This window comes from Sorghum bicolor, chromosome 1 (assembly GCF_000003195.3).
Source record: "Sorghum bicolor cultivar BTx623 chromosome 1, Sorghum_bicolor_NCBIv3, whole genome shotgun sequence".
Taxonomy (NCBI): Eukaryota; Viridiplantae; Streptophyta; class Magnoliopsida; order Poales; family Poaceae; genus Sorghum; species Sorghum bicolor.
In genome coordinates this window covers 2,299,248-2,326,180 of record NC_012870.2, presented here as the reverse complement: position 1 = coordinate 2,326,180, position 26,933 = coordinate 2,299,248, and the positions used below count along the sequence as shown (strand labels likewise).

The window sequence follows — 26,933 nt, the reverse complement described above, 5'->3', positions numbered from 1 at the left end:
ATTAAAATATAAATATTGTTAATATTCTCTACATACCTAGTTAGATTAGAAAAAAAAGATCGACAAACAATGCGAATACTATAACAACACTTGTTTAGAGATGAAGAGAGTAGCCTTTCTTCTTATATCCATTTATTATCCGAGCCAATTTGTTTGCTTAAGCTTGTCATAACAAATTAATCAATAGTAATTTTTGCTTTATCTTATCAGCCAAATGTAGTAAGAACGTGCTGTAGCATTTTACGTAGCTCTGACTTCCAGATTCTTTAGCATTATGCCAGCACGTATCATACGGTTACGCACGTGGTCTTGTGTCAGATGCTCTACTATCCTCCACCATTTGCAGACGGCGACCGTGCGTTGCAATAGTTCCTACAAAATAATGAGTAAGGCCTTGTTTAGTTTTATTTTTTTTTGAAAATCGATAATATAGCATTTTCGTTTGTATTTGACAAATATTGTCTAATCATGGACTAACTAGGCTTAAAAAATTCGTCTCGTCAATTCCGACCAAACTGTGCAATTAGTTTTTATTTTTGTCTATATTTAATACTTCATGCATGCGTCTAAAGATTCAATGTGACGGGGAATCTGAAAAATTTTGCAAAATTTTTTGGGAACTAAACAAGGCCTAAAATAATAAGGCCCTGTTTAGTTTCCCACCCAAAAATTTTTCATCCATCCTATCGAATCTTTAGACACATGCATGGAACATTAAATATAGATAAAAAATAAACTAATTACACAGTTTAGTTGAAAATCACGAGACGAATCTTTTAAGCCTAGTTACTCCATGATTAGTCTTAAGTGCTACAGTAACCCACATGTGCTAATGATAAATTAATTATGCTTAATAGATTTGTCTTGCAGTTTTCTGACGAGCTATGTAATTTTGTTTTTTTATTAGTTTCTAAAAACCTCTCCCGACATCCTTTCGATATATCTGATATAACACCCAAAAAATTTTCATCTTCAATCTAAACAAAGTACACTATCAACATCCGCAATAGTTCCTACAAAATAATAAGTTTTTTAAGTCAATTAAAATTATAAAGTATATTATTTGTTAGTTTTATTTTCAGTACCGTACTCTTAAAAGTTAGAAGGCAATTTTGCATTAAAAATCTTAAATTATTTCTAGATCACTTTAACAATTTTTATATTTTGTTTCTCTCTTATACATTTGTGTTGGAAATCCTTCTTCTTAGCCCTTATTTAGTTCACTCAAAAAACAAAAAAATTTTAAAATTTCTCGTCACATCTAATCTTGCGGCATATATATGAAACATTAATTATATACGAAGACAAAAACTAATTACACAGTTTGCCTATAAATCGTGAGATAAATTTTTTGAATCTAGTTAGTCTATGATTAAACAGTAATTACCAAATAAAAATAAAAATGCTATACCTAAAACCAAAAATGTTTGGAAACTAGACAAGACCTTATTCTTCATCTCATCCGCGGTTCAGCAGTAGTCATGGGCATGGTTAGCACCACCCACCGCTGCACCTAGCCAAGCCGATCAGCTGCACCTAGGAAGTAACCATTCGGCAACCTGCAGCGGCGGTGATGATCGGCCATTTCCCCACAAATTTTGCAAAAAATTTCAAATATCTCGTCACATCAAATTTTATGACATATAAATAAAGCATTAAATATAGATTAAAAAATAACTGATTGAACAATTTATCTATAATTTGCGAGACAAATTTTTTGAGCTCGTAATTGGACAATATTTATTAAATACAAACAAAAATGCTACAATGTTCATTTTGTAAAAAATTTTGAAACTAAGGCTGAGGGCAACCAAAGTCGAGGCAATCCCGATCCCAGATAAGGTCCATATAGAAGTAGTATGTATTTTTCTAGGTGCCTTGATTGTTTTTTCTCATCAAGTGCAGCAAGATTTGGAGTTAGTGTTAGAGAGGGTTTTTTATCTTTTTTTTTTTAGAAAAATACGAGTTCTGAAAGTGGTTTTGGAAACTCATAAAAATGCTCCTCCAACTACAATTGCCCATGAAATAGTTGCAAAATTTACCTCTCCCAAATCAGCCGTCTGTTGTGTGATCAGGACCGTCCTCTGCCCGCGGTCACCGCGACCTCGGAGAGTGTTGGGGGTTAATTAATCCAAAGATTACCACAGCTACAAACATGACCCCACTTACGGGCCCACGGCGCCGGCCATCGAACTCATCGCCTGAGCCCGTATGTCAGTGACCATCCGACCCATCGACCGGTAACTTTGCAGGAAACCCCTCGTGGGCACTGGCATTTACGACCCCACCCTGCTTCGAGCTGGTTCGTGCTCCCTCGCTCTCCGGTTTGGCTTGGCTCCGACCACTGCCTCCGCGGCTCCGCCCCGTGCCGCCTAGTCGCACTCGCACACCGCGCGAGATCCCCTTCCCCTGCGCCCGCTTCCCGGCACTCCGGTGCGGCCGCGCGAGCCCTGCCCTACGGAGGGGCTGGGGGCTGGCTTACCCGCAGATGCGTCCCCTCCTGGCCCTCGCCGCCGCGTGCGCCCTCCTCGTGGCCGCCGGCGCCGCGGCGGCAGAGGAGGCGAAGAACTCCACCAACAAGTTCCGGCAGCGCGAGGCCAGCGATGACATGCTCGCCTATCCCCACCTGTGAGCACCGCACCCTTCTCCCAAAATCCCCTCCCTCCCTTCCCTCCGCGGTTTACGAGCCGCTCTAGATTTGGAGTAGCTGCTGGATCCTGGGAGGCTTGGAGCGATCGGATGGTCCCTGTGGGTTCTCGTGGGGGCGTTGCGACTGATGAGATTAACGAGCTTCTGGGTGCTAACATGCTAGCGTGCCGCCGGTGTTGATTTAGGCGTTGGATTTGTCTAGTGAACACCTGTTTCTCGATCGTTGAGTGCTGCAGCCTCAGTTTCGCATTTGATCTATTGAGGTTCGGGGGTTTAAGCACCACGTGGTGTAGTGAATTTGAAAATGAAAGTGAGCAACTGTTGTTTGGTTTGAGCATTATGGTCGCTTTTGAATAGCTTGAAATTGCTGCTACTTCTGTTCATATTCCAAAAGAGATAGCAACTACTGTGGTCCTCCAATCCCATCTGTAATCTAGTATCGACACGAGATTTAGAAAGTAGAGCTGCCAAAGTGAAACATATGTATGTAAGGCTCACACTATGACCCCAGCCTAGTCAGAGCTGATCTTATAAACTGTTTGAATTAAGTGTGGGTAATCTAGTATCACTTAATTTTTTTGGATTGATCATGTCTGAATCTGTGGCAATTGCAAAGCATCTGTTCTACTAGTAGTTTGTTCTTGTACAGGTCATTTCAGCGATTATACTATTAGTGATGACAGAGATTTACCTGTTTAATTGATACTTGCTGCATGGCACATAGAAATCTAATAAAAGCCAAATAATGAGCAAACTATGTAATAGTTGTTTGATGCAAGGCCTAATCCTTCTTTTTTTTTGGGTTCATATGTTATAGGAATTAGACCTTCTATGCATTCAACTAATTTCAGCTAAGTTGACATCTGCAATAGTGAACTTAGGTTGTAAGTTAAATTATGGTTGTCACTAAATTTTTGACACATGTCTAAGTACTATCTCAATTGAAACCACGCCTTTAAAGTCAGTTAAGTAATAGTGGTCGTCTACATGAATTGCTTAAGGCACCCAATAAGTTTATCTATACATTGTCTTGTAGAGATGAAGATGCTTTATTGCAAACCAAATGTCCAAAGCATGTGGAGCTGAGATGGCAGACTGAAGTTAGTTCCAGCATTTATGCAACTCCTTTGGTCGCTGATATCAACAGGTATTTGTCACTTAATTTGGCGTCTGTCTTTAGCATCACACCAGTTCTGGTTATCGGTGTCAGAGATCTTTCTCTCTATCTTCTGCTGTTTCTGAACACGTTAACCATTTTGTCTTTATTTGTTGCTCATGTGAGGATATTGTGTCGTGCATGAAACAATGTCAACTTCACAACAAGCATTCTGTAACTATTACTGTTTATGCAACATTGAATGAATACAGCATTGCCATTACCAACACTAGACCCGTATCGTTTCTTGTATTTATATATGCAGTTTTCACAAAGTTGATTTTCAAAAGGTCAAACACATATGTTTCCGTTCTTCCTATTAGTATTTTAATGAATTTTTCCTGTATAAGATTTCATAATAGACACACTGTTAATGAACATTTTTCTGTTGTGTAGTGATGGAAAATTGGAAGTAGTGGTGCCATCATTTGTTCATTACTTAGAAGTTCTTGAAGGCACTGATGGAGACAAAGTGCCAGGTGTTGTTTCATTGCCATTTTACATTCTTACTTACAGATTCTGAAAAGAAGTCTCATCTGTACCTAATTATTGTCTGTGATGTCATAAAACCCTTTTAGCTCCTGAAAGAGTTTTGAGAAAATTTCTCCTGAACTTTTAAGACATGCTAAAATAAATTGGTTTGGTTATTATTTGTTCTACGCTTTTCAGGATGGCCTGCATTTCATCAGTCAAATGTTCATTCAAGTCCTCTTCTCTATGACATTGACAAGGATGGTGTACGGGAAATAGCTTTGGCTACTTACAACGGTGTTGTAAATTTCTTTAGGTCAGGAACTCTATGACAGACAATTTTATGTCTCCCTGTTAAATCCGGCAATATTTATTTGTTTATTATGTAGGGTGTCAGGTTATATGATGATGGACAAGCTTGAGGTACCTCGTAGAAAAGTACGTAAAGATTGGTATGTTGGGCTAAATCCAGATCCAGTTGACCGCTCCCACCCAGATGTTCATGACAGTTCAATCGCCAAAGAGGCTACTTCTAAGGAAACTCCCGTAATAGATCAGAATAAATCAGGTATCCAAGAATCTTTTATAGGAATGCAATCTTGTATGTTACTTTATTGATAGAAATGTATTTTTTGGTTTTTGAATCTCATGATAAAGCTTAACTTGCTATCAATTAGCAGAACTCCTGTATCCTGATGTCATCAACTTGCTTTAAGGGAAAAAAATAATTTCATGCATGTTGCACCAGGACCAACTATACTAACTGCTGTTGATATGGACATTCTATGCATTTCATTTTTGTAAAATATGCAAGAATTATCTGTTTTGTTGTTATTTATATATGCTTATCATTGTAGGAAGTATGGAGGGAGGTGAGACCCTGAAAAATACATCTGAACAACATTCAGTTGAAACAAAACTTAATTCTACCCAAGCGCAAGAGAATGTGCAGTTGCCGAATAATGTAAACGACACTCATTCTGGGAGCATCTCTAATGTTACTACCAAAGCAGAGAATACATCACAATCACATACTCAGAGACGCTTGCTTCAAACAGCTGACAAAAGTGATGAGCAAACAGGAAGCTCGAAAACTCATGAAAGTGATTCAGGAGCAAAAGTAGCAGCCACTGTTGAAAATGGTGAGCCTCTAGATGAAGATGCAGATGCATCATTTGACTTGTTTCGGGATCCAGAAGATCTACCTGATGAGTACAATTATGATTATGATGACTATGTTGATGATCGTTTGTGGGGAGATGAGGACTGGAAAGAACAAGAACATGAGAAAGCAGAAGATTATGTCAGCATAGATGCCCACATCTTGTCCACCCCAGTAAGTGATGCTTTAATTCCTTTTGCTTATGTTTTTCTATCCACCTCATAACATCTTGTGATCTTCCCAGTAAGTGATGCTTTAGTTCCTTTTGCTTATGTTTTTTCTATCCATCTCATAAATAGGCTTGAGTTATTATCCACATTCTTGCTACAGGTAATCGCAGATATTGACAAAGATGGTGTACAAGAAATGGTGATTGCTGTATCATACTTCTTTGATCATGAGTAAGGCTTCTCTTTTTGCTACAAACACATCCTGTTCAAGTTACACATGACTTCTTATGACTTCAGATTGATTAAAATTTGGTTTACTGCATAATAAAGTTGAGGCTTAACGGTTTGTCTATCAATGTGAATTTGAACTTAAGTGGCCTTGAAAATGAAAAAAAGAAACATATGTGCAACTTGTGTCCCAAGAATAAAATCACAAAACTTTATTTCTACATCATCATGTGTAGGTCTTATTCAGATTGAACCTTAGCTTCTCTGGTTCTTTCAAAAAACTGTCACCAGATTTTGTACTTTCCTTTCACAAAACTGGCAGGCACAGTTTTTTTGTCAGCAAAAATGTGCCAAATCGAGTGTTAGTCGTGAACTCAATTTGTTATCTTCGGTGCCAATGCTAGGTGTTTGTTAATCTTGCTTTTATGATTGATGAAAACTGTTTTTTTAAAAGTACTTGCTACCACAAACTCACTTGATAATTTCGATTTGTGTTTGCTGCCTTTTATTTGCAGATATTATCGTGATTCAGATCATGCAAAAGAACTGGAAGGAATTGACATTGGAAAATATGTAGCAAGCAGTATAGTTGTCTTTAACCTTGACACTCGGCAAGTTAAATGGGCTGCAGAGCTTGATTTGAGCACAGATACTGTACATTTCCGTGCTCATGTATTTTCCTCTCCAACTGTGGTTGATTTGGATGGTGATGGATATTTGGACATCCTTATTGGAACCGCCTATGGCTATTTTTATGTTATCGATCATCGCGGTAAGTTTGTAGTCTCTTAATTTATTAATGAAGGATTGAATCCAAAGGAAGTTTTGTTCTAAGCTGGTTTTTCCCTATATTTTCTACATATCAAGTTTCTAAATAATACTCCCTCCGCTCCAAATTATAAGACGTTTTGGCTTTTCTAGATACATTGCTTTTATTATGTATCTAGACAGTGAATGGCTGAAAAGCCATGGCAGGAAGTACTGTTTGCTGATTTGTTGTGAGAGAAAAACACTGCTGAATGCTAGCAGATTCGGTTGATAAGCTCAAACGAATAGGGTGTAAGTGATAGCAAAAACTAGGTATTTAGAAAAGCCAAAACGTCTTATAATTTGGAATGAAGGGAGTAGCTTTCATTACTAGAGTCGTGGTATTTATTGGTGTAGTTACAAATAGTGGGATAATAACTAATAATCCATCCTGGCAAAGGGTCGAGCACATCAGTTCGCTGGTCTGTATTCCATTTCTAACTAAGGCATCACCTTGAAAGAAAAATAAGATTTATTCCCTGGCTAGAGAAAAAAGGATTTGCTGCCTAGTAAAACAGAAGAGTAATGAATGAAATTAGTTGCCTATAATGAGAGAAATCGCATTGGTTTGGTTGATTGAACGGGAACATGTGTGTGTGTGTGGGGGGGGGGGGGGGGAGGAATGGGATGTAATATAAGTTCTGTATTGGTGTGTTGGGTTCTGGGCGTCTTGTATGTGGTGTTGTACACACACCTCTTGCCTTCTGTGCGCTGCTAAACTGTTTATATACGTAAAAGTATACATGCCCTCTTCTTATTTTGATTCTGTGAATTAGGTAAGGTTAGGAACAAATTCCCCCTTGAGATGGCAGAGATCCATGCACCAGTCATTGCTGCGGACATCAATGATGATGGCAAAATCGAGATGGTTACCACTGATTCCCATGGAAATGTAGCAGCATGGACTGCTGAGGGAGAAGAAATCTGGGAAGTGCATCTAAAGAGTCTGATTCCACAGGCAAGTTTCATGTATTTCTTTTGTATAAGATGTTGATTGGTTGTTGCTTAGTTAGCTTGTTATTTATCTGTATGGCAAGGCACTACACGTCTTGTCATTATCTGTACACTTCAAGTGATGCATGTGCTGAAGATGCATTCTTAGTTAGCTCAAAGCAATACATACATCCAAAATCTTGCTTATGTTTACTTAGAGATTCCCCCATTTCGTCTTAAACTTTTGCTATGGCCCTGTTTGTGGGAGCTTTTGCTTCCCTAGGAAGCTCCGAAAGCCAGAAGCTCCCCCCCCCCCCCCCCCCCAAATGGGGTCAACGCTATTTTGAGGCTGACAGAACATTATAACTCAGTTTCAGTCCAAAAGAAGATATCCTATATACTTGACCCCACCATTTCATTTACTTTATATTCCTTTTGTTATTACTTGGCTACGATTTTTATACTGCAGTCTGATTATTATCATATGATGACAGAGACCTACTGTTGGTGATGTCAATGGAGATGGCCACACTGATGTTGTGGTCCCAACTGTGTCAGGAAACATCTATGTTCTCAGTGGGAAGGATGGCTCAAAAATCCAACCTTTCCCATATAGAACACATGGAAGAATCATGAGTCCTGTTCTATTGCTCGACATGAGTAAACATGGAGAAAATGCAAAAGGGCTAACTCTTGCTACAACATCCTTTGATGGTTATTTATATCTGATTGAGGGATCAAGTGGCTGTGCTGATGTTGTTGACATTGGAGAGACCTCGTATGCCATATCTTTGCTTTGCTAGATGTTTGATATCACTGTTGGGGATTATGTACTGCACTTCAATAAAGTTAGTTGATTGTTGCACTTTGACTGGCAGGTACACTATGGTTTTGGCTGACAATGTGGATGGTGGAGATGACCTTGATCTTATTGTTACCACTATGAATGGAAACGTCTTCTGCTTTTCCACGCAGTCACCACACCATCCACTTAAGGTTGGCAATCCGTTTCTGTAGGTCTTAATTTTACTTTACATTATTTGACTCATCTCGGATAGAGCATTGGTCTCTCAGTTAACCCTTTGCAACCTATGCTTGAACCTTGTTTGAACTTCAGAATCACATATCTGCTTTAAGATTTTTATTCTTTCGATTTTTGGATGTTTAAACTTTGTAAAACACGTGGTTAGCATGATAGAGAGAATTTCTCATTCTATAATTTTTCCCCAAAACCAAACTTCTCATTCTAAAATTTGATGGCAGGAATGGAGGTCATCAAACCAAGGAAGGAATAATGCTGCATATCAGTACAACCGTGAAGGTATTTATGTTAAGCATGGTTCCAGGACCTTCCGTGATGAAGAGGGCAAGAATTTCTGGGTAGAGTTTGAAATCGTTGACAAGTACAGAGTGCCCTATGGGAATCAAGCTCCTTATAACGTGACGGTATATTCTCACCTCCCAACGTGAGTGAGGAATGAGCTAAAATATATACACTAACTTCAACTACCTTTGTTTTATGGTTCAGGTAACTTTACTTGTTCCAGGGAATTATCAAGGAGATAGGCGCATTGTGGTCAGTGGTTTGTATCATCAACCAGGGAAGCAACGAATGATGCTTCCCACTGTTCCTGTTAGAACTACTGGAACTGTTGTCGTGGAGATGGTTGATAAAAATGGACTGTATTTCTCCGATGAGTTCTCACTCACCTTCCACATGCATTACTATAAGCTGCTGAAATGGCTTCTGCTACTGCCAATGCTTGGAATGTTTGGTGTTCTTGTCATCTTGCGCCCCCAAGAAGGTGCACCACTGCCATCGTTTTCACGGAATGTTGACTAGTGACTCATGTGGTGAAATGCCGGCGACCCATTGAGAAGCTGAGAAAGCAACTCAGAGTATCCCCAACATTTTCACAGAATGTTGACTAGTGCTTCACGTGGTGAAATGCCGGGGGGCCATTGAAGCAGACAAAGTGACTTAAGTTAGAGTTCCCAACATCTCCATGACTTAAATGTCTTATTCACACTGTGATATACTGGGGGATTTTAATCTATATAGAAAACATGCAATGTATTACTCCCGACATTTAACCGTTCAAGGATTATAGTTTTAGTTTTACAATAGACCCATTTAGTTCTGCAGAAGAATTTTGTACACACCTTGAGCCATTTTCAAACTGGTATGCACTATATTGGCTCACCCGAAGAACAAGCGTACTGTCACTATACTGAGCTTCGAGTAGCCTTGGAAACGGTATTTTGTTGCCTTGGTCTGTTGATCAACAACATGTGTGCTGTACTTTTGTCCCATTTTTGTCCGAATGCAGCTTGATGTCTGAGACTGCAAGACACTTGAGTTTTATATATGTATTGCAATGACTAGATTATTTGATAATTATCATAGAAGTTGTATTTAAAAATCTGCAGCTTTAGTTCATGTATACTCCCTGGCACCATAAAAAACTGTCATTGCATGAGTTTCTAAAATTTTACATGCACATACTCCAAACGCATGAGAAATCTACTGTATAGTGAGAGCATAATTTTTATATGAGCAGTTCCCCATTTGGCAGGCAGTCCCAAAAGAAAAAAGGAAAAAAAAAGTTACAGGCTAGTTACACTTCCATACCAATCGATCCAAAGCACGCATCATCTCATCCGACTTGTAGCCTCTGAATGATTTTACAAACTGAAGCTACCTGACGACCCACTCGTCGCTTCGTTCCTCCGCGACGGCGGCGCAGCGCGGCTCCTCCTGGCGGTGGTAGTCTCTCCGGATGGCCCACAGCAGCTCGCTGCACCGCCGCATCGATGGCCGGTCATCCCTGGCCGTCGCGACGCACTGCGCTGCCAGCGCCAGCATCCTCTCCACCGCGGCCACCGACGCCGGGCTCCGCCGCATCCTGGGGTCCATGGCCACCACGGCTTCCCCCGCCTTGCACCTCTGCAACGCCTGCATGGCATGGCCACGCCACGGCTGTGAGCATCGCAGCTCTGCGCTTCCATATACATTTTTTCTTCTCTTTTCTTACCCATTTGGTGGTGAGCCGGGCCTCGCCGCCGCGGCTGCGCTCGATGGGCGGCCGGCCGGTCACTAGCTCGACGAGGAGGACGCCGAAGGCGTACACGTCGCTCTTGTCGGTCAGCTGGTACGTGCTCAGGTACTCTGGGTCCACGTACCCGGCGGCGCCCTTCGCCGGCGTTGCATCCGAGCCTGAGCCTGATCCCGAGCCCGAGGCCGCCGTCCCGGCCAGCGCAAAGCCGGCCACCTTCGCCGTCAGTGCGTCTGTCAGCAGCACGCCCGACGACCGGATGCCTCCGTGGATGATCGGATGCTCTGCAACTCACCATGATACCTTGTGAGTTTCAGATAATCAGACAGGTCCCATTTCTTGTTCTAAGAAACCAGTTTATCTATGTTTCACCATGCGTTGCAACAATCACATCACAATTTGATCTGAAGAACATATGCTGAATCAGCTTCTTACCTTTGTACTCGTGCAGGTAGGTGATGCCCTGAGCAACGTCGATCGCGATGTTGAGCCGTTGCGAGAGTTCTAAACCATTTCCACAGGATTCTGCAGGTATTTTCGCACCGCAAAATGGATTAGTATACTATCCACCTAGAGTGACAATACTAGTTCAATGCAGATTCTGTTTTTCTAATGTTTAGAAACGGGAACTTCTATTCCAACCTTTGCACGAGTTATGCACTCGACCATTCATTATTACAGTTCTAGCATCCGGCGGTAAGAAAAACAACAATGATTATGGATGCATGTTCTATGATAGAAGTATAGAATAGAACAGAACCGTTTATATTAAAACAGTAGTCTACTGGCTAAATGAGGATGAAAATTGAAAAACTAGCAATGATCCATAGCAACACTGCATACCATCCAAATGTTCCCTCAAGGAACCATTGCTGACATACTCAACTACGACGACACAGTCAGCTACGCGCTCAAAGAATCCGAAGAGCCTCGCCAGATTCCTATGCTCAATCTTCTCAAGAGTCTCAAGCTCCCTCCAGAGTTCAGCTGTCAGATTCTGACCATTCAGCTGAGGCAACAGAAGAGGAGAGCTAATTAGTAACATTACATTACTGCAATCCACCTGCTCTATGAGCAATCCAAAAACATGGATGATCTTCGGTTACTAACCTTCTTGACACATTTGACAGCGATCTGAGACCCATCCTTGAGCTTTCCTCTGTACATGGTGCTTGAGCGTCCCTGCCTTATCATGTTCTTTTCACTGAAGTTTGATGTTGCCTTGGACACGTCAGCAATTGTGAGAGCCTTGCCTTCCTGCCATGACCCTGCTGCACTCGAAATTTGCCAAGTTTCCACACGCTCAGATTTCGTAATTCGAAAGTTTAATGCTTGTTTGGTGCCAATTTTAAGCCATGACAGAATTCCACGGGATTGGAGCCATGACAGAATTCCACGGGATTGGTATGATTATATGAACCTACTGCTACTGAAGAAGAGGGGAAAGAGGAAACATGACTGCACCGATACCTGAATCTATGGAGACATGGCACTCTGAGCGCCGGCTCTTCTTCTTCTCCTCCTCCTCTTCCTCGGTTGTGACCTGCCTCCGCGGCACGAAGCAGCTCGTGAAGGCGCCGGCGACCCGCGCACTGAAGGAGCCGCTACTGCTGCTGCTGACCTGGGAGGAGCGGGTGCTGTAGGACGAGAGCTGCCGGCCGTAGCCGTAGGCGGCAGGGGAGGAGGCCGCCCGGCCATGGTGGCTGTGGCTTTGAGCTCTGGCGCCCGAAAGCTCGGCACTTTTCCTGCTGCTGCTGCTGCTGCTGGACTGCCTCCTTGACGCTGCTGGCCATGACGCCATGTGGGGAGTCAGCTCTCATCTGGTGCCGGCTGCGCTCCATCTCCGGCGCTGCGAGGGCGTTGATATGGGGGCGACGACTCGACTCTGTTCAGCGGAACGGGGCGTGGTTGCTGTCGCCGTCCGGCCGCTGGGTCAACGGACCCCGCATGCAGAGGCCAGAGGAATGGCCTTGCACATTATTGCTGAGCACCAATGGTCCATTTCTTGCGAGGTGAGCACCAATGGTTTCTTGAGAAGCTACCAGACTGACCGTCAATTATACAATTGTTATGTGAACTACTGTATTTTGGAATGAAATAATGTTGCCCAGGAAGGATACGCATGTGAGCCATGCCATTTTTTTAGGGAATGGAAGAACGTCTGAAATGAAAAAAGAAAAATATGAAACGCTGATCAGGTAGGAAGAAGAAGAAGAACGTCCTGCGCTGTCACGGTTTGGTTGGAACGGAAGTAGCAATCAGACTTGGTCAGATTAGCACAAATCTTTAATGCAGCTGATAGATTTGTATGTAAAACTTTGTTATCTTGTATATACTTCAATCAAGTTTTCGGATATGACAAAGAAGTGCCTGCTTTTCCGGTCCAATTCAACGGACTCGTAATCAAAATTTATTAGTGAAGAAACAACAAGGGGACACAAGAATGAGGAACTTTTGTTAGCTCTCTACGTACTCAATCGTGATTTGCTGTCGCCAACGCCCATTGATTTTGCTTGAGGACGCGCTTTGCTTGCCACCACGTAGACTCTGTTTGGATTCTCACTATCTGCTAATATTAGCTAGCTAACTATTAGCCGGAGGCGTTTGGATGCATAGCTAATAAAAATATTAGTAGGACAACTATTAGTTATTATTATTATCAGTCATGTTTGGTATTATCTGATTTGGTCCAACTGGTGGGATGGTCGTTATATAAGGTTCCAACTAACAATTAGTTAGTCTATTATCTATGTTGTTTGGATTCTAAAGATATAATTATTAGCACATAATTATTAGTATCTATAGAGATTTGAAGAGGGTCTCCAACTAGTGAGATAGTTATTATAGAGATCCAACTAACAATTAATAATTTTATTAGGCCTGGTTTAGATTCAAAATTTTTTTTGGATTTGACAACCGTAGCACTTTTGTTTGTATTTGGCAATTATTGTCTAATCGTGGACTAAATAGACTTAAAAGATTTATCTCGCAAATTACAGATAAACTGTATAACTTTTTTTGTCTATATTTAACACTTTATGTATATGTTGTAAGATTCGATATGGTGAGAAGTAAAGTTTTTGGATTTTTGAATGAAAACAAGGCCTTAGCCGGATACAACAAACTCTCTTCGTGTAGGAAGATGTGTGCAGGTGTGCCACTGCCATGTGAAGTTGCCCTCGCATCGCGGCCGTCCGTTTGGCCCAGGGCCCAGGCCGACTGACGGCAAAGCAGGCGACCTGGAGTTGGCCCACATGCAGCGGCCCCGGAAGGTTACATAACGCCGCCGTGAGGGCCCGGCCCACGCTGAGCAGCATCTCCTCTTCTAACGTTCAAATATTTGAAACGAGCAGTGGATCGAGAGGAGCCCGGATGAGAACGCACTAAACGGAAGGGGAAACGCGAGAGAAGAGGCGGCGGCGGCGGCCATGGATTTCGATTCCCTCCCTCGCCGAGAGCTCCAGGCGCTCTGCAAGAGCAATGGCATCCGTGCGAACATGTCCAACGCGGCCATGGCGGAAGCGCTTCGGTGTCTCCCCTCGGTGAGCATCCCCAGTTCTATTCCTTCTGTTCGGGGTGAATCTCTGTGGACTATTCCCATGCGTGTTCGTGGGGCGTTTGGGAGCAGCTGGGGTTGTCGATTTGATGCACGTGGAGGTTGTTTGCTGTGTTGATTAGGTGGACAGGACCGACGAGATCGGGAGGACGGTGCCGCCGCCGCCGCCGCCGCCGATGTCGGCGATGAAGGAGGTGACTAATATGGAGGAGCAGACGCACGGGTCTCTGCTCCCCCGGGGCGGCCGTGCGCGAGCCAAAACAAGGATGGTCGCAGCGGGTAATACGGAAGAGGATGTGGCAGACCAAGCCAGCTTAACCTTGCAGGGGTGCCAGAGGACGGTGGCACGGAAGGCTGCGGTGCCCCCGGAAACGGCAGAGGTGATCAGAGAGGAGCAGGAGCACGGGCGCCCTCGCGGTGGCCGTGCACGGGGGAAGACAAGGAAGGCCGGGGCACGTAAGACGGAGGAGGAGAAGGACGTGGTGCCGGCCCCAAACACCTTGCCGGGGAACAAGAGGACGGTGGCAGAGGAGGCTGCCGCGGCATCTGTGGATGCGGAAGAGGTGGCCGTAGGAATGAGGATGAGAAGGTCAGCGAGATCCAAGGTGAAGATCGTGTTGGATCAGAAAGAGGAGGACGTACAAGCGGCAGTCCGGAAGGAGCACAAAGGTTAGGACAAGTCCACGCTTCCCCGTTGTAACTTGTATCCATTGATCTTCGTGCTGATTTCTTGTAATTTGCCTTTAAGAGTCCTTCGTTACCATACTTTGTGAAAAGGTTAATTTTGCTAATGCTGGTCAACAGTCCCTAAAACTAATTTTCTGAATACTGTAGGGGCCATTGCGTCTGCAGTAGTTTCAGATAAGAGGTGCGGTTATTCTGAAGAGCATGCAGTAGTCATTGCGGTGGAAGAAGAGGTCGCAAAGACACAGGAAGGTCAAAACATGACGAAGAGAGCTGCACCATATAAGACACATGAGGATTTGCAGCAGGATCAGAGGATGGTGAAAGAGGTGGCTGCGGCGAAGAAAAGGACGAGAAGGTCCACAAAATCCAAGGTAGCAGCGGCAGCACGCAAGGGGCAGAAAGGTGAGGACAAGTTCTCGCCTCCCCTGATTAACTCAGATTGTTTAGTTCTGATTTTGATGCTGAATTATTAGTAGTATGCTGTGATTTGAAATTGTAGAATGATATTATTTGTGAGCTATCTGCTAATTTCTGAATGTGCAGCTGATTCTTCTGACACAACCGTTGGGCCTGAAGTTGATCCTAAAGAGGACGAAGTTGTTCCCAAGGTGGAGGAGTGCACAAAACCACAGGAAGGCAAGAATGAGACAAGGAAGGCCACAGTGTACAAGGCACGAGAGGAGGTGCAGCCAGGCCAGGTGACAATAGCACCAGAGGCTATGGCAGCTGTGCCACAGGAAGGTCAAAACGTGACGAGGAGAGCCGCACCACATAAGACACATGAGGATTTGCAGCAAGATCAGAGGCCGGCGGAAGAGGTGGCCATGGCGAAGAAAAGGACGAGAAGGTCCACAAGATCCAAGGTTACAACAGCAGCACGGAAGGGGCAGAAAGGTGAGGACAACTTCTCGCCTCCCCTGATTAACTTCGATTGCTTAGTTATGATTTTGATGCTGAATTATTAGTAGTATGTTGTTGTAGACTTGATATTGTTCGTGAGCTATCTGCTAATTTCTGAATGTGCAGCTGATTCTTCTGACACAACCATAGGGTCTGAAGTTGATCCTAATGAGCATGAAGTTGTTCCCAAGGTGGAGGAGGCCGCAAAACCACAGGAAGGCGAGAATGAGACAAGGAAGGTCACAGTGTATAAGGCACAGGAGGAGGTGCAGCCAGGCCAGGTGACAGTGGCACCAGAGGCTATAGCAGCTGTGGAGGCAGAAGAAGTGGCCACGGCAAAGAGAAAGAGAAGGAGGCCAACAAGATCCAAGGTGAGGGTGGCGGCATGTAAGGACCAGAAAGGTGAGGTCAAGTCGCTTCTCCTGATTAACTCATGTATTTTTTGTTAGCCCCTGTTTAGTTGCAGAAAATTTTTGCAAAATGGCTACTGTAGCATTTTCGTTTGTATTTGACAATTATTGTTCAATCTTGGACTAACTAGGCTCAAAAATTCGTCTTGCAAATTACAGTCAAACCTTGCAATTAGTTATTTTTTTATCTATATTTAATGCTCCATGCATGTGCCGCAAGATTCGATGTGACCGAGAATCTTGAAAAATTTTGCAAAATTTTTGGGAACTAAACAGCCCCTTATTGCTTGAATACATATTTAAATGCTGGTTTTTGTATTCCTTCATTTGCTGTTATCGAATTGTAGATTTTGTGGGGACACAGATGCTGATTGTTTCTGAATGTGCAGCTGATTCTTCTGATGCAGTCAACGAGCCTACAGTAAGTGATGATCCTAAGGAAGAGCAGGTGGTTCAGGTAGTGGAGGAAGGGCCAACAAAGCCCAATGAAGGTGAGATGCCTCGCCGGTCAGGCAGTCACTAAATCCATAGATTTTGCTCTTTGCTTTTTCCCTCTCTCTCTCAACTTTGTGATTTCCTGAACTGTGTGCTTTGATGAACCTTTTTGTCAACTAATTGTACATCTTAATGCATCTTTGCCATAAACCACAGAAGAACGAGAGCAAATCAGTAATGTTCGGCCGTTTGCTTCCCTGCCAAAACTGGTGGATTCACCAATCCTTGGCGTTGTGTCCAAGCCCAATGCAGCAGATGCTTCTGACAAGGTAGCAGTTGCAGATGAGGAGGCTATCAAGGAAGATGATTTCACTTTCACTGGTGAGGCTGATCTGTCCAAGCTTCTTGTCAACACACTTGACAGATTTGCAAAGCCTATGTATGTGTCCACAGACAAAGAGGAGAAGAAAGGTAGTGAGTGTTGGTGGATGCTTCTATAATTTACAAGAGCTATAGGACACCAGGCCAATCAAGAACTGCCAAAAATTTCAATCTATATGACATCCTGTAATGCAGTGCATCAAAAACTCAAGAATCAGGATTAGAGAGATGGATTAAGACACAGATCTAATAGCAAAGAAAGGAAAACAGGAGTTATGAGAGTGTAAACAGATGGTTTATACTGGAGCATGAGGCAGGCATATAAGGCCACTGTGGTTTCTGGACACCACCTCCTGCATGGTTTACAGGATATTAATTGACATCTACATGCCGATCCTTTTTTTCTGAAGCACACTTTTATTTGCTCATACAAACATGCACATGTAAATGACATGGACAATTTTTTCTGTCTGCCATTGTTTTGAATGAAATGGACAATTTGTCTAGCCAATTAAAAGTAAAATTTTCTTGAAGTTTTCTAGGATGCCCTTACTACATTGACATTTTAGCTCTAATAGTATGTTGTGTCCCCTGACTTTTATATTAGGTAGTAAATAGGGGGCCTCCAAATTACTCTAAATGGTTTATCCATTCCTGAATTTTGGGGAAGTACTTCTCCTTTGCTCTGCATAGCATCAGCTGTATCTCATTTTTGAAGATGGCCTTGCAACCTTGAGTGGAAGGAGTTTTTCTGAAGATGAGATTATATCTGCTCATCCAGATGGCCCAGCAAAGGAGAATAATAATTTCCATGAAGAATTTCTGATTTATTTGGGCTCTAAGCCATCTCACTCCATCTTATCTCCCAACCAAACGCTATGTTACATTGTTCCCACTAGAATAGTATTGGGATTCTAGAACTCTAGCCAATTGTTGTATCAATCCTTTATGTCTCATTGATCGAGTTCAACCTATTGCAGTTGTCTTCTAGTCAGAATTCAATGGCCCTTTATCTACTAAGACAATTCAACTTCAAGATATTTCTCTCTATTGTCTGGAAATTTCATACTTAATATTCAATATTGGATATCACTATTGCATCCCAGATGTACTGTACTCACTAGTCACATAAGAATTTCTCTAAATCTTTTTCCTCCCTGTGATCACAAAAAAAAGACATTCAACTAATGTCCTAATTTGTACTGTCATACAATGGTCGTACCTCTCCTTATTGAACAAACTAGCTTTACCTTGTGAGTTTAATCAAACAAATGTGTGCTAACGACAGCTTGAATTGTTGTCTGGCTCAAAAGCATGAAATGGGCACTATATAATGGATTGATTCTGGTTTATGAAGTGAGCAAGTATTGCAGAACATGGAGTTCACTTGATTTTTGTATAATGGAATGTTTCTACTTGTGGCTACTGTTTTGCGCAAGAGAGGTGGTCTTTTGTCCGATTAATTATGTTGTATTGGGTAGCATGACCTATTGTAGCACTCTATTTTATCGCTGGTATTAATATCGTAGTGTGTAGCAGACTGTAGTGCTTCTAGGAGTTGCTCAATGTCTAGCGATTACTAGACAAGAAATTACAATTTGTTAAGATGTTGCTTGTCATTTTGAGTTCTACATGTTAACACTTTTAATTAGTACACTGAATAGTACTCCCTCCATAAATTATAAGGTGTTTTGACTTTTTCTAGATACATAGTTTTTCTATGTATTTAGATATACACTATGTCCAGATACATAGCAAAAACAATATATCTAGAAAAACCGAAACACCTTGTAAGTTGAAACCAATGGAGTAATTACTTGCTTGCCAGGCCTCTCTTGTAGTATAGTTACTAGGTACACCAATTTCAACCATTTACTAGAGAAAGTTACTTGCATTTACTCATTTCTGAGATGTCCGCAAGTATGAGTTGTTTGTGTATTGGATCACTGGATGGGTACTGTTATTGTATTTGGATACCCAGTGGCATCAGTGAGTTTTCCATAATGATATCTCTGTGCCAGCATACCACATTAGTCTGCCAATAGGCATGACAAGTTATAAGAAAGCAACTCATCAAGGAGCAGAGAGAAAAACATGAGATTTTCCAACAACCATCAAACTGGCTGAGCAAAATTTCGCTACCAGGATGTATGTCATAACAATCCATAAATGGTGACCAACATATCTGGTAAACTCTCTGCATCTCTATACCATGTCTTTTTTCTCGATTTGCTATTATGTGCGTCCATGCAAAATGGCACGATGCATGAACATATACGCTCTCTCGAGGAGAAAAAAGGTTAGACTAACTCATCAGCATATGTTTACTCCAGTGTCTACTCACTGGTAGCTGATTTAAGTTTGATACCTAATAACCATTCACTTTCAAGCACTGCAAAAGTGATATTTTTCTACTCCAACTCCAACTGCATATAGCCAGAGATATGTAACCTTGAAGACTACCCCAGTCCACTTGAAAAAAAGAATGGTCAATTGTCCAAAGCAATTAAGGTATTTCAGGTTTTTCCTACTTCCTCTTCCTCCACAGCAAAATGTCACCCGCATGTATGGCATTTCTCCTACCCCAAGGACCTGCCAAAGAAAGCTGAATGCAATTAGCACAATAGCAAGGAGAAAAGACATGTTCAACTCGCAAGTGGAAGAGACATAAAGTACTGTCACAATTGACTGCTGTTTTCAGCAAGAAAAATCACTATAAGAATCACACATAACCAATTGTTATGTACACAGACAGGATACACAAAACTTTCAAAGTCATTTGAGGATATCAATACAAAAAATTGGATTACTCATCCCCTTTTAGAAGTATCAAATTGTAATTTGATGCGGGTTTAGCATTATAAGTAGAAAGCAATAGCCAACCTCCATGTAGTTATAAACCCTTTTTCATTTTTCAGGGACGTACAAACCCTTAATTGATTAAATGTATATATTACTAACAAGGACCTTTACCAGTTTCCAAAATGGTCACTGATATTATTATTATAGTGCAGGTAGTGTCTCTGTTTGGAAATTTACAGATGCAACACAGCAATATCATTATGGAAAACCCAATGAACAAGGTTGACATACACCCTAATAAATGACAGAAATTACTTTGCTCCTTAGTCAGAAAATATTTTGTGAAAATGATAGCATATGATTGGTAGGACTATGTTGCACAAAGTAAAATGGTTTTCAAGGCATAAGTGATATTGCTACCTTTTGGAAGATGATCCAGAGCCTTTACTCTTCTCTTCAGAGCGATGCACTTTGTTGTCATCATCTTGATTGTTGCCTTCATTATCTGGACTCGCATCTATGGAGTTTGTAGCTTCTGTTCTATTCAGGCTGGCCAACCTTCTTGGAAGAAAAACGTTGTAGTAATACTTAGCCAAATCTGTTGTTCTCTCTGAGCTAAACTGCTCCAAGGCAACCTTCATGAAGTCTTCATCAGAACTCTTACTCTGAGGAATCAATTTCTCAATATCAGCAAGTTTTTTCTTCTCTTCTGCAGTCCATAACTTCAGAACTCGCTCACCCATTGCATCGAACCCGCAGTTTCTGAAAGCCTGATCACCCAGTTGATACTTGACCCTCTTCCAGGCCTCTCTTACATGAACTTCTACGCAGGCCTCAGATCCAGGATGAGAACATTTACAATTGTCATCCTCAGATACAGGATGAGAACATTTCCTTGTCCTCGGTGGCTCCACAATGGGTGGCAGCCTGACCACCGTGCCCATCCTTTGTAAGGTATCTTTATCATTTCTGTAGTTAGCGTTAGATTCCTCAGATGGGTCATTATACTCAGGGATAGCAGCTTGACATGTCACAGGGTCTATCCCAATACGTTTCCTCGTTGATTCAAGAAAACTAGATAAGTGACCCAGTTCACCAGCTCTCCTTCCAGAACTCCTTGTGTCTTGTTTGTGATGTCTTCTCTGTTTCTGTCAGCATGCAGAATTGAATTAGACAATGACTTGAACAAAACTTAAAAATGGTAGATGAAAAATTGGAAGGCACCAAACAGTAATAACAACAAATATTTATCAAGACTGCCATTGGAAGCAGGATCGGCGATATATATTTTTCATTGACAGCAGAGATGGGCACAAAAAATGTTCAGTCTTATGGCAAACAATTTTCACACACATTTCTACTTACTATTACTAGAGAACTGGGGTATTGAGACCCTTTGATATATGACAATTTAGCAAACCTAAGAACCAATCTACTCATGCATGACCAGGAGCACATATCTACAACTATGATACCTTATTTCCTGAACCATGACCAAAAATAAATTATTATGAACTAACATCTGAAAGGGAGATACACAAGCACTTGCACTTGTTATTTTGTTAAATCATCTGATTTGACTAACATCGGACAGCGCAGGTCATGGCTCCTTGTATTCTTTCTTCCTTTATCATAGATAACCATCGGAGGACACATGATAGGTGATAGAATAAAACATAAAGGAACAACGCCTTGCCCTAATCCTTTTCCTACATAATCAGTGAAAATCTAGCCATAACAATAATGTAATTAAGCAAAAAATATTCCTCCTACGAAGTCACAGTAGACCTTTTACAAATTGCAACATCGACAATGAGAGTGGTAAACTAGCAATGCAGTTTTCCAGTATATATACTAACTAAGCATATCATGTCACAAAATCAGAAAATCTCAATTAAGGAAATAATGAAACAAGGAAACAGTGAAAAAACGTTAATGACAAGGCAGCAGCAGAACTTGACGATGATGGCAACAATTTAACGATATCTTTCACAAACACACAACTCCAGCCAATAATTTCATCAATAAAACCACCATCCATCAATGTGACATAATCTTGACATGGAAACCATGACCAAGATGATTCCATCACAATGATGTGAAAAATTAATAGCACCACTCTCCATTTGATCATCTTAAACATGCTCAAGAGGCAGAATTAATCATATCAAACAATAACAGAATCACTAACAAGAATAAAAGGCACGAGAAATGAAAGATACGGACAATCTTGGCCACGTACTATTCGGATTCGGACACAGAATCTGACACGAGAAATGAAAGATGCAGACGAACTAATTGCCATCCAGACAGCCGAGAATCTCGCTCTGAAGCAACGGTTTCAGGAAGCGAGACGCATGGAGAGACAACACCTGATAATTCCGTGTCCTAACAAATACAGCGTCATGCAATGGTGACGAGTGAAAGACGTACACCGAACGAAACATTTTCTTTCCCGAACGGATCGGAACTTCGGCAAGCCTGAAAACACCGGCAGTATTTGATCCATTTTAGAACAAAACTAGACAAGAGAGCCGCGAAGACGGCGATCCTCGTGCACGCAAATCCCAAGAATTCGAACGCGTCGAGAGAAAAACCCCGCGGGTCGGCCTGGAAAGAGCGTCACCTTGTAGTACGGCGTGTCGGGGTCGTCGGGGTCGAGCTTGGAGCGCACGTGCCGCACCGCCAGGATCACCGCCCCGAGCGGCTCCAAGTCGACGTCGATGCCACGGTTGCGCCCGCGCACCGCCCACAGCTCCCCCGCGGCCACGCGCCGCGCCCACGCCACCGCGCCTTTCACGTCCACCTGCGCCGACGACGACGCTGAGCTCCGCGTCGTGCGCCTGGGCGACGCGTCCTCGGCCGCGGCCGCGACCTCGGCGCCGCTCTTACGCTTCCTGGGACGCTCCGGCGACCCCGGGGGCGCGCCGGAGCCGCCGGGAGGGACGTCGGACCCGACCATCCGGGGCGCCGCCTCCGCCGGCGAGGTGTTTGCTGGAATGCGGCGGCGCGGCGTGGTTTTGGAGAGGAGCTTTTGGCGCCCGGGTTGGTGTCCCGCTCTCTTTTTGGCTTGCCGTTGTCTTTGTAGGGGGATGGAGTGGGTTTTTGTGAGGGACGCCGCCTCTAGCGGTGGCTGCCGGCTGGCTGCGCTGCCTTCCTAAATCGGCAACCTCACCTTGTGAATGCGCCTTTGGCATGAACATGAGTCATGATAAGTACCTCCACCCTCTTCCTAAGGGTTCTATGGTGGAAATGATCTAGCCCTTTCTAATTTTGGTGGTGTTTGATTTCACATGAGTCTAGTTTTTCGATGACTTTTTGATAAAAAGAGGTAGGATGAGGAAATATTTTGCCAAATAATATATCTAGAGTGATTAATAAGACGGCTGCTTATACCACTGATGCTGCCACTTGTTTGGTCAGATTTCTAAGAATGTATAGGCCAGATTAATAAAACAACGACGGCCCACCGCTTGTTTGGTCGGATTTCTAAGAATGTATAGGCCAGATTAATAAAACAACGGCGGCCAACAACTTCTTTGGTTGGATTTCTAGAGATTTATAGGGCGGATTAATAAAACCACGACGGCCAACAATGAATGTTGGTCTATGGTCAATGAGTGAGTCACGTTTGGAGTACAGACAATGCTATGAAGCCTGTAAAGCCGGTCACGTTTTCGATATAGTAAATGCTATAAAGCTCGTAGAGACGGTCACGTTGGTGGTGTTAGATATCACATTCTAGTTTTTTAATGAATTTTTTTATAAAAGAAATATGATAAAGAGATTATTTTCCAAATTAATATACCTAGAGTGATTAATAGGACGGTTGCCTATACTACTAATGTCGCTACTTGTTTGATCAGATTTCAAAGAATTTATAGGATAGATTAATAAAACCACGACGACCAGCTGCTTGTTTGGTTGGATTTCTAAAAATTTGTAGGGCAGGTTAATAAAACCACGGCAGCCAACCACTTGTTTGGTCAGATTTCTAAGAATTTATTGGACAGACTAATAAAACCAAGACCATGAATGTTGGTCTATGGTCAATGAGTTAGTCGCGTTTTGGATACGCTAATGCTATAAAGCCAGTCATGTTTTCGATATAGCCAGTTACATTTTGATAGTGTTGGATATCACGTGAGTCCAATTTTTCGGTGATTTTTTTTTATAAAAGAGATGTGACAGAGAGATTTTTTTGCCAAGTAAATATATCTATAGTGATTAATAGGATGGTTGCTTATATCATTGATGTCGCCGTTTGTTTGGTCAAATTTCTGAAAATTTATAGGGTAGATTAACAAAACCACACCAGCCAACCATAGATGTCGATATATGGTCCACGAGTCGGCCATGTTTTGGATACTGCCAACGTTGTAAAGCCTGTAAAGGTAGTCACATTTTCGATATAGTTAATGCTATAAGCTTGTAGAGCCGCTCACGTGATATCACATAAGTTTAGTTTTTGGCATTTTTTGATAAAAAGAGATATGATAAATAAATAAATTATCGAAGAAATATACCTTAATAGGATGCTGCTTGTACCATTGATGTCGCCACTTGGTCTATTGGATTTCTAAGAATTTGTTGGAGACATAAATAAAACCACAACATCCAACCATGAGTTGGTCGCGTTTTGGATACAGTCAATGATGCAAAGCCGATCATGTTTTCGATATAGTCAGTGTTGTAAAGCTCATAAAGACAATCACATTTTGGAATTAAGATACACAAGCATTTAAAGTTAGGTGGTACTGAAATACATTGTCGCTTGGTTGTTAAAATAAATGAGTGTTTTAGCGGTAGACATGATTTAAGTTTTTATGATCTTTTAATGGAAGAGACATGATGGAATTCGCAAATAAATATACCTACTATGATTATTTGCAACATTTTTATCATAAATATCACCACTAGATTGAACATGTATTGTGGTGTCTCTCTCTTAAAAACTATGTTAAGGAGATGAATAAATTACAATAAGTAGTTAATCTTTTTATCCATATCAAGTGTTGTTGACAAAGTTTAATATTTTTGTGTATATGTGTATTTGAAGTATACTGACAAAGTATATTATTGTCCCGTCCTTGTTAAAATTTTGTTGAATTGTTAAGGTCACTTTATGCAAAGTTTAATATTATTCCCCTTGGTCAAGATTTAGAAATCTCATAACAATCCTATGTTATGCTACTTAATATCAAACTCGTAGTAATATATGACATCTTACGAGGGTAATCTTTGTCACCTAAATTGTAACATACAACTACAAACTATTTGGACCACACATCAATAGCACAAGGTAGTGAGCCTTACGATGTTAATAATTGCTGCTAACTATTTGGACCATACATCAATAGCACTTAGTCAAAAGATGAGGATGGTTAAGAATGGCTTAAAGAGTTTATTGAAAAGGTATACATTTAGTCTAAAGATGTGGACAATTACGAATGACTTAAAGAATGTATGAAAAAGTTATACACTTAGTCTAAAGATGAGAATAGTTATGAATGTCGTAAAGAATGTATTGAAAAGCTATACATTTAGCCTAAAGATGAGGTTGACTATGAATGGAAGGACGAATGCATTGATAAAAAAATAATCAAAACTAATTATTCAAAAGCAACAACTATACATTCTTCTTGTCCTTTTATAATGGGACACCATATTTGTAAAGAGAAATGTATGGGAAGTATACACTTTATTAAAAGAAAAGAACCTTTACCATACATGGCCATGTGGCCCATGGCCCGGTGATTTGGTCCGGCCCGAGCATGGCATGGCACGGTGGCCACCGGGCCTGGCCCGACCCGGCCTGAGGGACTAGGCCATGCCTGGGCCGCCATCAAGGCACGCGGCATGGCCCGTTCCAGCGGTCGGCCCGATAGCAGCCCGATGAACATGAACTGTTGGTGTAGTTATGACTTGTATATATATGCTGTTAATTGTTATATTGGTGAAAATGATAAATAATTGGTAAAAATGATGAAATATTTTAGCATTTGGTGAAAATATTGATAAACATGAGCTATTATCGGTTTGATGGACTGTGGGCTGGCACGACACGACGTGCTTGACGGGAACTGGTTCGCGGGTCGTGCCTTGGGCTGAAGACTAGACACGAAGCCCGTAGAGGCACGGCCCGCTAGGCACGATGGCCCGTAGCGGCCCAGCGATCTGTGGCACGGCACGACACAACGTTGAGCTGGCCCGGCACGGCCCGTTGGACATCTCTAACCTTTACCATCAAACCTCCTCCCCTAAGATTATATGTTACAACTTCAATGACTTTATGTAAGCCAAATCATGTGGGCGGGTGTACATAATTCATTTGTAGTGGTTTTGGGTGGTCACATGTTTTGTTGTATAAAGGATCATCTTTGAGTGATGTCACTGTAAAGTTGTATATAATATCAATGTTTGTGATATTAAACTTTACTACTTATGATGTAAAAAAATTATTGCTTGTGATAAGTACTTTTCATCCATTCTTTAGGGTTTTATGGTGAAACATTGACTAAATTTTGAGGTATGTGATATCAGACAAGTCAAGAAGTTCACTAGCCTTTTGATAGAAGAGATAGCATGAAGTCACCTATATATATAGATCAATATAAAGTTTATATTCTTATATATAACATCAATTGATTGATTAGATCTCGTAGCATTTCTCAGCCTCATAATTTACAAGGTTGAATAGATCTAGGCCCCATTTTCAAATTTGGGTTTTTTGATTGATGAATACAAGTGTTTATGACTAACCTGTATTTTGCAAGGAATACATTCACATTGATGTCACCTCTTGGATCGGGACAGAATTGCCTAGAAACCGGAAATTAGAAGCAAATTTCCTGTGAAATCTACATATAATGCTTTGACGTGTTCTGAGAGTGCCTCTTCATTCAAGTACATTTGGAAAGGAAGAATTTCTCCAAAAAATTAAGATATTCCTTTGGTTGATGGCTAAACAAAAGTGTTTCACATGCAAGCTTGTGACTTTGAATCGTCCTTGCTCCGTTTAGTCTTTTTTGCCTTCCTAAACAACTCTGAAAACTCTTGATGTATTTTTCGTTCCTGTTGCTATGGAAATGGGGAGATCCCCTTGTTAGAAAAAAGTTTTATTTTTACTG

At 41.8% G+C, this 26,933-nt stretch overlaps 4 protein-coding genes and 1 long non-coding RNA gene across 10 annotated transcripts; 3 read left to right on the top strand and 2 right to left on the bottom strand.

The window, feature by feature from the left end:
• On the top strand, positions 2,258 to 9,974 carry LOC8079704 (protein DEFECTIVE IN EXINE FORMATION 1). The gene is made up of 13 exons (XM_021462220.1): positions 2,258 to 2,628; positions 3,686 to 3,796; positions 4,202 to 4,284; positions 4,475 to 4,592; positions 4,666 to 4,844; positions 5,134 to 5,612; positions 5,769 to 5,839; positions 6,352 to 6,608; positions 7,420 to 7,601; positions 8,071 to 8,354; positions 8,455 to 8,572; positions 8,840 to 9,022; positions 9,105 to 9,974. Exons 1-13 carry the CDS (start codon positions 2,489 to 2,491, stop codon positions 9,417 to 9,419), a joined length of 2,520 nt encoding a protein of 839 aa, XP_021317895.1. The 5' UTR covers positions 2,258 to 2,488; the 3' UTR covers positions 9,420 to 9,974.
• LOC8080220 (calmodulin-binding receptor-like cytoplasmic kinase 2) lies at positions 10,091 to 12,465 on the bottom strand. 2 transcript variants are annotated; one of them, XM_002463561.2, is made up of 6 exons: positions 12,103 to 12,465; positions 11,743 to 11,903; positions 11,476 to 11,641; positions 11,068 to 11,157; positions 10,612 to 10,916; positions 10,091 to 10,532 (listed from the first exon to the last, which is right to left on the bottom strand). In XM_002463561.2, the coding sequence occupies exons 1-6, from the start codon at positions 12,431 to 12,433 to the stop codon at positions 10,275 to 10,277; spliced, it is 1,311 nt and encodes a 436-aa protein (XP_002463606.1). In that variant the 5' UTR covers positions 12,434 to 12,465; the 3' UTR covers positions 10,091 to 10,274. The 2 variants fall into 2 exon arrangements, with proteins under 2 accessions (XP_002463606.1, XP_021317896.1); XM_021462221.1 differs by having other exon boundaries at positions 11,743 to 11,900; positions 12,103 to 12,453.
• LOC110436081 lies at positions 12,577 to 13,057 on the top strand. Its single transcript, XR_002453754.1, has 2 exons — positions 12,577 to 12,644; positions 12,779 to 13,057. It is a non-coding gene; the product is annotated as an uncharacterized LOC110436081 (long non-coding RNA).
• Positions 13,933 to 17,534, top strand: LOC8079703. Of its 5 annotated transcripts, none has more exons than XM_021458689.1 (7): positions 13,933 to 14,174; positions 14,311 to 14,857; positions 15,023 to 15,277; positions 15,419 to 15,769; positions 15,902 to 16,177; positions 16,593 to 16,676; positions 16,840 to 17,534. In XM_021458689.1, exons 1-7 carry the CDS (start codon positions 14,061 to 14,063, stop codon positions 17,118 to 17,120), a joined length of 1,908 nt encoding a protein of 635 aa, XP_021314364.1. In that variant the 5' UTR covers positions 13,933 to 14,060; the 3' UTR covers positions 17,121 to 17,534. The 5 variants fall into 5 exon arrangements, with proteins under 5 accessions (XP_021314364.1, XP_021314360.1, XP_021314355.1 ...); XM_021458685.1 differs by having other exon boundaries at positions 13,935 to 14,174; positions 16,837 to 17,534; XM_021458680.1 differs by having other exon boundaries at positions 13,935 to 14,174; positions 16,575 to 16,676.
• On the bottom strand, positions 19,102 to 23,073 carry LOC8080219. Its single transcript, XM_021463960.1, has 3 exons — positions 22,430 to 23,073; positions 20,224 to 20,951; positions 19,102 to 19,593 (listed from the first exon to the last, which is right to left on the bottom strand). Exons 1-3 carry the CDS (start codon positions 22,763 to 22,765, stop codon positions 19,581 to 19,583), a joined length of 1,077 nt encoding a protein of 358 aa, XP_021319635.1. The 5' UTR covers positions 22,766 to 23,073; the 3' UTR covers positions 19,102 to 19,580.

Excerpts from the sequence above, each read along its gene's own strand:
- LOC8079704 (XM_021462220.1), top strand. The coding sequence starts at position 2,489 with ATGCGTCCCCTCCTGGCCCTCGCCGCCGCGTGCGCCCTCCTCGTGGCC. Across the intron at positions 2,629-3,685 it reads ATGCTCGCCTATCCCCACCT|AGATGAAGATGCTTTATTGC; the intron begins GTGAGCACCGCA and ends ATTGTCTTGTAG. Across the intron at positions 4,593-4,665 it reads GGTGTTGTAAATTTCTTTAG|GGTGTCAGGTTATATGATGA; the intron begins GTCAGGAACTCT and ends TTTATTATGTAG.
- LOC8080220 (XM_002463561.2), bottom strand. The coding sequence starts at position 12,433 with ATGGCGTCATGGCCAGCAGCGTCAAGGAGGCAGTCCAGCAGCAGCAGC. Across the intron at positions 11,904-12,102 it reads CCATGTCTCCATAGATTCAG|CAGGGTCATGGCAGGAAGGC; the intron begins GTATCGGTGCAG and ends TTTCGAGTGCAG. Across the intron at positions 10,533-10,611 it reads CCCGGCTCACCACCAAATGG|GCGTTGCAGAGGTGCAAGGC; the intron begins GTAAGAAAAGAG and ends CATGCCATGCAG.
- LOC8080219 (XM_021463960.1), bottom strand. The coding sequence starts at position 22,765 with ATGGTCGGGTCCGACGTCCCTCCCGGCGGCTCCGGCGCGCCCCCGGGG. Across the intron at positions 20,952-22,429 it reads CCGACACGCCGTACTACAAG|AAACAGAGAAGACATCACAA; the intron begins GTGACGCTCTTT and ends GCATGCTGACAG.
- LOC8079703 (XM_002466126.2), top strand. The coding sequence starts at position 14,061 with ATGGATTTCGATTCCCTCCCTCGCCGAGAGCTCCAGGCGCTCTGCAAG. Across the intron at positions 15,770-15,901 it reads AGCACGGAAGGGGCAGAAAG|CTGATTCTTCTGACACAACC; the intron begins GTGAGGACAACT and ends CTGAATGTGCAG. Across the intron at positions 16,677-16,836 it reads GCCAACAAAGCCCAATGAAG|AAGAACGAGAGCAAATCAGT; the intron begins GTGAGATGCCTC and ends CATAAACCACAG.